At 37.2% G+C, this 12,716-nt stretch overlaps 1 protein-coding gene across 5 annotated transcripts in view; it reads right to left on the minus strand.

The window, feature by feature from the left end:
• Positions 1-12,716, minus strand: part of LOC131939526 (adenylate kinase 9) — a 96,033-nt gene that overhangs the window by 69,580 nt on the left and 13,737 nt on the right. For all 5 annotated transcript variants that reach the window (XM_059297873.1, XM_059297875.1, XM_059297876.1 and 2 more), the window contains exons 6-12: positions 11,796-11,903; positions 6,688-6,774; positions 3,791-3,907; positions 1,988-2,062; positions 1,449-1,690; positions 1,083-1,263; positions 766-922 (exon numbers count right to left, since the gene is read on the minus strand). In XM_059297873.1, the coding sequence (XP_059153856.1) occupies positions 766-922; positions 1,083-1,263; positions 1,449-1,690; positions 1,988-2,062; positions 3,791-3,907; positions 6,688-6,774; positions 11,796-11,903 (967 nt within the window). The remainder of the gene's footprint in view (positions 1-765; positions 923-1,082; positions 1,264-1,448; positions 1,691-1,987; positions 2,063-3,790; positions 3,908-6,687; positions 6,775-11,795; positions 11,904-12,716) is intronic.

A 12,716-nucleotide genomic window follows, 5' to 3' on the forward strand; every position in this document is an offset into this window, starting at 1 on the left:
GTAAGGGGATATATGATGGGTTATATGCTGACATTGTAAGGGGATATATGATGGGTTATATCAGGACATTGTAAGGGGATATATGATGGGTTATATCAGGACATTGTAAGGGGATATATGATGGGTTATATCAGGACATTGTAAGGGGATATATGATGGGTTATATGCTGACATTGTAAGGGGATATATGATGGGTTATATGCTGACATTGTAAGGGGATATATGATGGGTTATATCAGGACATTGTAAGGGGATATATGATGGGTTATATCAGGACATTGTAAGGGGATATATGATGGGTTATATGCTGACATTGTAAGGGGATATATGATGGGTTATATCAGGACATTGTAAGGGGATATATGATGGGTTATATGCTGACATTGTAAGGGGATATATGATGGGTTATATCAGGACATTGTAAGGGGATATATGATGGGTTATATCAGGACATTGTAAGGGGATATATGATGGGTTATATCAGGACATTGTAAGGAGATATATGATGGGTTATATGCTGACATTGTAAGGGGATATATGATGGGTTATATCAGGACATTGTAAGGAGATATATGATGGGTTATATCAGGACATTGTAAGGGGATATATGATGGGTTATATGCTGACATTGTAAGGGGATATATGATTGGTTATATGCTGACATTGTAAGGAGATATATGATGGGTTATATCAGGACATTGTAAGGGGATATCTTTTTAGTTACTGGGATGAGTGAAAAGTTGAAAAGAAAAATTTTGAGCGAACCCTCTTCTCTAGCAGCTGCTTCTGCCTCCATTTTCTCTTTTAGCTTGGCCTTGACCTGTTGAATGGCCTTGTCCGTTGCTTCCTTCCTGGCATTGTCAATAAATTTTTGTTTTTCATTTTCCTTCACAGGCTTTGTCAGCTCAGCAATGTCGAAGATCTGCGCACATTGTCAAATGGGTATAGAGCTGCACACATTTTTTACACTATATTAAACTGCCACATACACATGCATGCATGCACATTTTTTACACTATATCTAACTGTCACACAGTCGCCAGTAAAAAAAAGCTTGTGAGAGTTTGGTAAGTTAGACTGACCTTGGCCCCATACCTGCTAGCCAGCAGGTGACACAGGGTGGTTTTGCCAGAGAAAGGACCGCCAATGACCGCAATCTTACAGGGAGCCTTGGGCTGAGGTGCTATCAGGTAAGTCCTTGGGTTTTTCATAAATTTGTTCATGGCTTCCTCGCTGGACAAGACGTACATTTTGTCTAGAAAACTGAGAGAAGAGATGCCATGTGTTAGACAGTTGCTGACAGTCAGCCAGATGCCATGTGTCAGACAGGTACTGACAGTCAGTCAGATGCCATGTGTCAGACAGGTGCTGACAGTCAGCCAGATGCCATGTGTCAGACAGGTGCTGACAGTCAGTCAACCACTACTGGGTCTGGGCTTTGAACTCACCTGACAGCAAACTCTGGTTTGCCGAGGATTAAGTTTCCTTCCCAGAGTGCCACAGGGCAGTACCTGCCCCAGCGACTGCGGCGCCAGCGGTAGCGTGGAGCCACCATCTGCCTGGCGGCCAGCAGACGCAGCAGCTCGTCTGTCTCCATGTCTTCTGGGATCTCCTCCTCCTCCGGCTCCACCAGCTGTCTAACCAGGGCCGCAGGTTGGAGGTTAAAGGTCAATAGTTTCTGCATCAGTTGCTGTCACAAGGTCAATAAGGTCAGGGTTAAATGTCATGAACTCTCAAGGTTAAAAGTCAACAAATCTCTTGGTTTAAACTTTAATCAGTAGCTATCTCATGGATATGATACTCATCTACAAAATCTATCACATGGTTTGCATACAATTTTACATTTTTTCTACTAGTGGAAAAAAATACTCAGAAATAAAAAAAAAAAAAACAGTTTTACATTTTAAAAATCTTATGAATAGCCTAAACATAGGTATAGGAATTTTTGGTCATTTCTAAATTTTGTATCAATTCTAGATTTATTTACCTTATAAAGTGAAGCTTGACTTTCATTTCCATCCATCTCAACTAAATACTGTTGGTCATGGTCCCCCATGTACTCCTGTTGCCAATGTACATTAAAATATGTTCATTTGAAAACTCTAGAGCAAGTTAATGGTTTGTCTAATGTACATTAAAATATGTTCATTTGAAAACTCTAGAGCAAGTTAATGGTTTGTCTAATGTACATTAAAATATGTTCATTTGAAAACTCTAGAGCAAGTTAATGGTTTGTCTAATGTACATTAAAATATGTTCATTTGAAAACTCAAGAGCAACTTGATGGTTTGTCTAATGGACCCCAAGTTAAAAAGTCTCAAAAGGTCCATTAATTATTTAAAAAATCATGTTTGATGTTATTAAAATTGTGACCTACTTAGGTCTTTCTTTTTTATTATTTAGTTTTACATTTATATAATTGACCTTGAGTGGTCTGTGGTGCAAGCACCAGAAATTTTCCATCACGCTATGTGGTGAAATTCACCAATAATTTCGATTGGTTAATTCGTACCTTGGCGACTTCATACCCAATAGTCTTATGACTTTGAGGGTGACCTCCCATAATTCTGGGGTGGCATAAATACCTGGAACGCGCTTCCCTCTAGGCAGTTGACCAGACATGTGGGGAGAGAATGCCATATTGTACTCTATAGCTTTTCCCCCTATTACTTGTGATTTAAGTATTATTCTGTGCCTTAAGATAGTTTCATATAAGCTGTGTTGATTTCCTAAGTGCCATATCCTGTGTTAATAGTTACCTTGTGTTTTTTTCTTCAACTCGTAAGTTGGGTTTTGCTTAATTTGTATTTTTATAATATTTTGTATAGAACTAGAGTCATATTTTGGACTTGTACACATTTTAAAAGGTTGTAAATGGATTAAAAGTGTTATTAGTTACAAGAGTTCCTCGTGTTTTCCCCCTAGACGTTAGATACGAGTCCACGTTGAGTTTTGTGTCTGGTACTCTTTTAGTTTCGTATGTCATCAGTTTATAACCATCCAAAAATAATCCGGTACGTGCGTTAGCTTTACCAGTGGTAGAGTGACGCCGTAATAAAATATAGTTATAAAAACTGGTTTTGTCTGACTTTACTAAACATTTGATACATTTGGCCTTTAAAGTAATTTTGGTAGCTAAACAAAAATATTTTTTTAAAAGGCAAAAAAGGCACCAAAATAATTTAGTTTTTCCTCGTTTTCTCATGGTAGTGGAGACATAAACAAAGACGTCCAGTATGTCAATAGGCAAGCAAAAATTATATGGAAATACCAGACATGCCCAGTGAAGTAATATTTTGATACTTCTAAAAACTTGATCAAAGCAAGTGGAGCAGGAAGTGGCCTACGATTATTTGATACCAAAAATGTTGCCAAATTTACTTTGCGAATAGGTTGACTGCTAAGTATTTTCAAAGTAAATATTTTTTTCACAATGTCTACTTATCCAACTTTGACATAATTGATTATTTCAAATTTCTAAATTTGTTTCAGGCTTAAAAAATTGACAAAAACATGATTTATATCTGTGTCAACAAAATTGACAAAAACATGATTTATATCTGTGTCAACAATACTAATGGAAGGTCTTTTGTCAAACTTAAGATTGTCCATTAACAAAAGGCCCCACCTATTTCATAAGAAAGCTCAAGCCCTGTTCCACACCCATGTGACAGCAAGCAGATATACAAAGAAATACAAGCTAAGTATATCAATTAAAGAAGCATAATAAAAGAAGCATTTGCTGCAGAGCTCTCGTGTAATCTGGTCATAATAAAAGAACAAGTCTGACCTCGAGTATGCGCAGCATTTGGTTCTTGTACTTGTCAATGCTGTTTGTGACCTGCTCCTGCATGTCCTCTGGTCGTTTGACCAGGCGCTTGATCACCTCTAAAGGCAGCTCTGTCCCCTGCAAGTTTACATTTTGTACACACAAACTGTCCTCACCTCATGTACACACAAACTGTCCTCACCTCATGTACACACAAACTGTCCTCACCTCATGTACACACAAACTGTCCTCACCTCATGTACACACAAACTGTCCTCACCTCATGTACACACAAACTGTCCTCACCTCACCAAATATTGTACACACAAACTGTCCTCACCTCATGTACACACAAACTGTCCTCACCTCATGTACACACAAACTGTCCTCACCTCATGTACACACAAACTGTCCTCACCTCATGTACACACAAACTGTCCTCACCTCATGTACACACAAACTGTCCTCACCTCATGTACACACAAACTGTCCTCACCTCATGTACACACAAACTGTCCTCACCTCACCAAATATTGTACACACAAACTGTCCTCACCTCATGTACACACAAACTGTCCTCACCTCATGTACACACAAACTGTCCTCACCTCATGTACACACAAACTGTCCTCACCTCATGTACACACAAACTGTCCTCACCTCATGTACACACAAACTGTCCTCACCTCATGTACACACAAACTGTCCTCACCTCATGTACACACAAACTGTCCTCACCTCACCAAATATTGTACACACAAACTGTCCTCACCTCATGTACACACAAACTGTCCTCACCTCATGTACACACAAACTGTCCTCACCTCATGTACACACAAACTGTCCTCACCTCACCAAATATTGTACACACAAACTGTCCTCACCTCATGTACACACAAACTGTCCTCACCTCATGTACACACAAACTGTCCTCACCTCATGTACACACAAACTGTCCTCACCTCATGTACAGACAAACTGTCCTCACCTCATGTACACACAAACTGTCCTCACCTCACCAAATATTGTACACACAAACTGTCCTCACCTCATGTACACACAAACTGTCCTCACCTCATGTACACACAAACTGTCCTCACCTCATGTACACACAAACTGTCCTCACCTCACCAAATATTGTACACACAAACTGTCCTCACCTCATGTACACACAAACTGTCCTCACCTCATGTACACACAAACTGTCCTCACCTCATGTACACACAAACTGTCCTCACCTCATGTACACACAAACTGTCCTCACCTCATGTACACACAAACTGTCCTCACCTCACCAAATATTGTACACACAAACTGTCCTCACCTCATGTACACACAAACTGTCCTCACCTCATGTACACACAAACTGTCCTCACCTCATGTACACACAAACTGTCCTCACCTCACCAAATATTGTACACACAAACTGTCCTCACCTCATGTACACACAAACTGTCCTCACCTCATGTACACACAAACTGTCCTCACCTCATGTACACACAAACTGTCCTCACCTCACCAAATATTGTACACACAAACTGTCCTCACCTCATGTACACACAAACTGTCCTCACCTCATGTACACACAAACTGTCCTCACCTCATGTACACACAAACTGTCCTCACCTCATGTACACACAAACTGTCCTCACCTCACCAAATATTGTACACACAAACTGTCCTCACCTCATGTACACACAAACTGTCCTCACCTCATGTACACACAAACTGTCCTCACCTCATGTACACACAAACTGTCCTCACCTCATGTACACACAAACTGTCCTCACCTCACCAAATATTGTACACACAAACTGTCCTCACCTCATGTACACACAAACTGTCCTCACCTCATGTACACACAAACTGTCCTCACCTCATGTACACACAAACTGTCCTCACCTCATGTACACACAAACTGTCCTCACCTCATGTACACACAAACTGTCCTCACCTCATGTACACACAAACTGTCCTCACCTCACCAAATATTGTACACACAAACTGTCCTCACCTCATGTACACACAAACTGTCCTCACCTCATGTACACACAAACTTTTCTCACCTCATGTACACACAAACTGTCCTCACCTCACCAAATATTGTACACACAAACTGTCCTCACCTCATGTACACACAAACTGTCCTCACCTCATGTACACACAAACTGTCCTCACCTCATGTACACACAAACTGTCCTCACCTCATGTACACACAAACTGTCCTCACCTCACCAAATATTGTACACACAAACTGTCCTCACCTCATGTACACACAAACTGTCCTCACCTCATGTACACACAAACTTTTCTCACCTCATGTACACACAAACTGTCCTCACCTCACCAAATATTGTACACACAAACTGTCCTCACCTCAAGTACACACAAACTGTCCTCACCTCATGTACACACAAACTGTCCTCACCTCATGTACACACAAACTGTCCTCACCTCACCAAATATTGTACACACAAACTGTCCTCACCTCATGTACACACAAACTGTCCTCACCTCATGTACACACAAACTGTCCTCACCTCATGTACACACAAACTGTCCTCACCTCATGTACACACAAACTGTCCTCACCTCATGTACACACAAACTGTCCTCACCTCACCAAATATTGTACACACAAACTGTCCTCACCTCATGTACACACAAACTGTCCTCACCTCATGTACACACAAACTGTCCTCACCTCATGTACACACAAACTGTCCTCACCTCATGTACACACAAACTGTCCTCACCAAATATTGTACACACAAACTGTCCTCACCTCATGTACACACAAACTGTCCTCACCTCATGTACACACAAACTGTCCTCACCTCATGTACACACAAACTGTCCTCACCTCATGTACACACAAACTGTCCTCACCAAATATTGTACACACAAACTGTCCTCACCTCATCTATTTCCTGGTCCTCTTCAGCTGCTCCCTCTTCCACTGCCTCTTCTTCGTCCTCGTCTAAAACTTTCTCTACAGGTTGCTCCTGCCAAGGGGAAAAAATATTTTAACCACATGTTTTATTGAGTCCAAATATTTGTATTTTGGCTACATGTTTTATTGAGTCCAAATATTTGTATTTTGGCTACATGTTTTATTGAGTCCAAATATTTATATTTTGGCTACATGTTTTATTGAGTCCAAATATTTGTATTTTGGCTACATGTTTTATTGAGTCAAAATATTTGTATTTGGCTACATGTTTTATTGAGTCCAAATATTTGTATTTTGGCTACATGTTTATTGAGTTCAAATATTTGTATTTGGCTACATGTTTTATTGAGTCCAAATATTTGTATTTTGGCTACATGTTTTATTGAGTCCAAATATTTGTATTTTGGCTACATGTTTTATTGAGTCCAAATATTTATATTTTGGCTACATGTTTTATTGGTCCAAATATTTAGATTTTGGCTACATGTTTTATTGAGTCCAAATATTTGTATTTTGGCTACATGTTTTATTGAGTCCAAATATTTGTATTTTGGCTACATGTTTTATTGAGTCCAAATATTTATATTTTGGCTACATGTTTTATTGAGTCCAAATATTTATATTTTGGCTACATGTTTTATTGAGTCCAAATATTTGTATTTTGGCTACATGTTTTATTGAGTCCAAATATTTGTATTTTGGCTACATGTTTTATTGAGTCCAAATATTTGTATTTTGGCTACATGTTTTATTGAGTCCAAATATTTATATTTTGGCTACATATTTTATTGGTCCAAATATTTATATTTTGGCTACATGTTTTATTAAGTCCAAATATTTGTATTTTGGCTACATGTTTTATTGAGTCCAAATATTTGTATTTTGGCTACATGTTTTATTGAGTCCAAATATTTATATTTTGGCTACATGTTTTATTGAGTCCAAATATTTATATTTTGGCTATGTGTTTTATTGGTCCAAATATTTATATTTTGGCTACATGTTTTATTGAGTCCAAATATTTGTATTTTGGCTACATGTTTTATTGAGTCCAAATATTTGTATTTTGGCTACATGTTTTATTGAGTCCAAATATTTGTATTTTGGCTACATGTTTTATTGAGTCCAAATATTTATATTTTGGCTACATGTTTTATTGAGTCCAAATATTTGTATTTTGGCTACATGTTTTATTTAGTCCAAATATTTGTATTTTGGCTACATGTTTATTGAGTTCAAATATTTGTATTTGGCTACATGTTTTATTGAGTCCAAATATTTGTATTTTGGCTACATGTTTTATTGAGTCCAAATATTTGTATTTTGGCTACATGTTTTATTGAGTCCAAATATTTATATTTTGGCTACATGTTTTATTGGTCCAAATATTTAGATTTTGGCTACATGTTTTATTGAGTCCAAATATTTGTATTTTGGCTACATGTTTTATTGAGTCCAAATATTTGTATTTTGGCTACATGTTTTATTGAGTCCAAATATTTATATTTTGGCTACATGTTTTATTGAGTCCAAATATTTATATTTTGGCTACATGTTTTATTGAGTCCAAATATTTGTATTTTGGCTACATGTTTTATTGAGTCCAAATATTTGTATTTTGGCTACATGTTTTATTGAGTCCAAATATTTGTATTTTGGCTACATGTTTTATTGAGTCCAAATATTTATATTTTGGCTACATATTTTATTGGTCCAAATATTTATATTTTGGCTACATGTTTTATTAAGTCCAAATATTTGTATTTTGGCTACATGTTTTATTGAGTCCAAATATTTGTATTTTGGCTACATGTTTTATTGAGTCCAAATATTTATATTTTGGCTACATGTTTTATTGGTCCAAATATTTAGATTTTGGCTACATGTTTTATTGAGTCCAAATATTTGTATTTTGGCTACATGTTTTATTGAGTCCAAATATTTGTATTTTGGCTACATGTTTTATTGAGTCCAAATATTTATATTTTGGCTACATGTTTTATTGAGTCCAAATATTTATATTTTGGCTACATGTTTTATTGAGTCCAAATATTTGTATTTTGGCTACATGTTTTATTGAGTCCAAATATTTGTATTTAGGCTACATGTTTTATTGAGTCCAACTATTTGTATTTTGGCTACATGTTTTATTGAGTCCAAATATTTGTATTTTGGCTACATGTTTTATTGAGTCCAAATATTTGTATTTTGGCTACATGTTTTATTGGTCCAAATATTTATATTTTGGCTACATGTTTTATTGAGTCCAAATATTTGTATTTTGGCTACATGTTTTATTGAGTCCAAATATTTGTATTTTGGCTACATGTTTTATTGAGTCCAAATATTTGTATTTTGGCTACATGTTTTATTGAGTCCAAATATTTATATTTTGGCTACATGTTTTATTAAGTCCAAATATTTGTATTTTGGCTACATGTTTTATTGAGTCCAAATATTTGTATTTTGGCTACATGTTTTATTGAGTCCAAATATTTATAGAGTTTCTGTATAGGAACGAGAGCAAAGTTTCACACTACTGACTTACAACATGGATACTAGACTTAACCTACTTAAATGTTTACTAAACATGTTTGCGTATATAGAACATCTTCTTAGTGGCTTGACACAAAACCACGCCCCTTTTTATATTCGGGACTAAGTTTTTGTTTTCACCATGTTCTAAATTTTCAGATGAGTGTGCATGTATTGAAGCATAGTAGGCGCATGCTAATTTCTAGGCTTCAGCTGATAGCTAAAGGTAACCAGTTTACTCATCTTCAATTTTTGAGCACACACTTTCAAAATTTATAACTTCTCTACTTAAAAATTATTATGTTTTATAATTACTTATTATGTCTTTAATTAAATCCCAAAAATGTTTAATGAAGGTTTTGTATTCATTATCTAGGCCTATATAGCTCCAGGTCAAAGGTCATATGTTTGTTTTCTAAAATGTTTTGTAACATGTTCTATAAGTCTGAATACTAAAGTTCATATATGATTGGTGTTGTTCATGTGTATGATTGGTGTTGTTCATGTGTGTGATTGGTGTTGTTCATGTGTGTGATTGGTGTTGTTCATGTGTGATTGGTGTTGTTCATATGTGTGATTGGTGTTGTTCATGTGTGATTGGTGTTGTTTATGTGTGTGATTGGTGTTATGTGTGTGATTGGTGTTGTTCATGTGTCATTGGTGTTGTTCATATGTGTGATTGTTTTTATGTGTGTGATTGGTGTTGTTCATATGTGTGATTGGTGTTATGTGTGTGATTGGTGTTGTTCATGTGTGTGATTGGTGTTGTTCATATGTGTGATTGGTGTTGTTCATGTGTGATTGGTGTTGTTTATGTGTGTGATTGGTGTTATGTGTGTGATTGGTGTTATGTGTGTGATTGGTATTGTTCATGTGTGTGATTGGTGTTATGTGTGTGATTGGTGTTATGTGTGTGATTGGTGTTGTTCATGTGTGTGATTGGTGTTGTTCATGTGTGTGATTGGTGTTGTTCATGTGTGATTGGTGTTATGTGTGTGATTGGTGTTATGTGTGTAATTGGTGTTATGTGTGTGATTGGTGTTGTTCATGTGTGATTGGTGTTATGTGTGTGATTGGTGTTATGTGTGTGATTGGTGTTATGTGTGTGATTGGCGTTATGTGTGTGATTGGTGTTATGTGTGTGATTGGTGTTGTTCATGTGTGATTGGTGTTGTTCGTGTGTGTGATTGGTGTGATTGGTGTTATGTGTGTGATTGGTGTTATGTGTGTGATTGGTGTTGTTTATGTGTGTGATTGGTGTTATGTGTGTGATTGGTGTTATGTGTGTGATTGGTGTTGTTCATGTGTGTCATTGGTATTGTTCATATGTGTGATTGTTGTTATGTGTGTGATTGGTGTTGATCATGTGTGTGATTGGTGTTGTTCATATGTGTGATTGGCGTTGTTCATATGTGTGATTGGTGTTATGTGTGTGATTGGTGTTATGTGTGTGATTGGTGTTGTTCATGTGTGTGATTGGCGTTGTTCATATGTGTGATTGGTGTTATGTGTGTGATTGGTGTTATGTGTGTGATTGGTGTTATGTGTGTAATTGGTGTTATGTGTGTAATTGGTGTTGTTCATGTGTGATTGGTGTTGTTCGTGTGTGTGATTGGTGTGATTGGTGTTGTTCATATGTGTGATTGGTGTTATGTGTGTGATTGGTGTTGTTCATGTGTGTGATTGGCGTTGTTCATATGTGTGATTGGTGTTATGTGTGTGATTGGTGTTGTTCATGTGTGTGATTGGTGTTGTTCATGTGTGTGATTGTGCTGTTCATATGTGTGATTGGTGTTGTTCATTTGTATGATTGGTGTTGTTCATATATGTGATTGGTGTTGTTCATTTGTGTGATTGTTGTTATGTGTGTGATTGGTGTTGTTCATATGTATGATTGGTGTTATGTGTGTGATTGGTGTTGTTCATGTGTGTGATTGGTGTTGTTTATGTGTGTGATTGGTGTTGTTTATGTGTGTGATTGGTGTTGTTTATGTGTGTGATTGGTGTTGTTTATGTGTGTGATTGGTGTTGTTTATGTGTGTGATTGATTGGCTCAGGTTTGATAAACAACACCAAGCACTTGATCCAATGACATAAAGCTTTAGAACTAACTTAAGCAACCAACACACAACAAAACTTACAACAACACTAACTTAAGCAACCAGCACACAACAAAAGTTACAACAACAGCAGACAAAAACTGATAGAAAAACTTACAACAACAGCAGACAAAAACTGATAGAAAAACTTACAACAACAGCAGACAAAAACTGATAGAAAAACTTACAACAACAGCAGACAAAAACTGATAGAAAAACTTACAACAACAGCAGACAAAAACTGATAGAAAAACTTACAACAACAGCAGACAAAAACTGATAGAAAAACTTACAACAACAGCAGACAAAAACTGATAGAAAAACTTACAACAACAGCAGACAAAAACTGATAGAAAAACTTACAACAACAGCAGACAAAAACTGATAGAAAAACTTACAACAACACAAACTCAAGCAACCAACACACAACAAAACTTACAACAACAGCAGGCTTTTCTGGGGCGTAGACTTCCTGTGTGTACAGCTGTCCATTTTCTGGGTCGACCTTCTGACCTAGTCTTCTCTGTTCAATATCTTTGTCTGGAATCTGAGTCAAAGAATTCCATCCTTATTAAGTGGTCAAGTGATGTAAGCATGTAACTATGTAAGCACATAGCCATGTAAGCATGTAGCCATGTAAGCATGTAGCAGTGAAGGCATGTAGCCATGTAAGCATGTAGTCATGTAAGCATGGAGCCATGTAAGCATGTAAGCATGTAGCCATGTAGCCATGTAAGCACATAGCCATGTAGCCATGTAGCCATGTAAGCATGTAGCAATGTAAGCATGTAACTATGTAAGCACATAGCCATGTAAGCATGTAACCATGTAAGCATGTAGCCATGTAAGCATGTAGTCATGTAAGCATGGAGCCATGTAAGCATGTAGCCATGTAAGCATGTAGTCATGTAAGCATGGAGCCATGTAAGCATGGAGCCATGTAAGCATGTAGCCATGTAAGCATGTAACTATGTAAGCACATAGCCATGTAAGCATGTAAGCATGTAGCAGTGAAGGCATGTAGCCATGTAAGCATGTAGCCATGTAAGCATGAAGCCATGTAAGCATGGAGCCATGTAAGCATGGAGCCATGTAAGCATGTAGTCATGTAAGCATGGAGCCATGTAAGCATGTAGCCATGTAGCCATGTAAGCATGTAGCCATGTAAGCACATAGCCATGTAAGCATGTAAGCATGTAGCAGTGAAGGCATGTAGCCATGTAGCCATGTAAGCATGAAGCCATGTAAGCATGGAGCCATGTAAGCATGGAGCCATGTAAGCATGTAGCAGTGAAGGCATGTAGCCATGTAAGCATGTAGCCATGTAAGCATGTAGCCATGTAAGCATGTAGCCATGTAA

This window comes from Physella acuta, unplaced genomic scaffold (genome assembly GCF_028476545.2).
Source record: "Physella acuta isolate Inbredline_101_S28 unplaced genomic scaffold, ASM2847654v3 ptg000283l, whole genome shotgun sequence".
Lineage (NCBI taxonomy): Eukaryota > Metazoa > Mollusca > Gastropoda > Physidae > Physella > Physella acuta.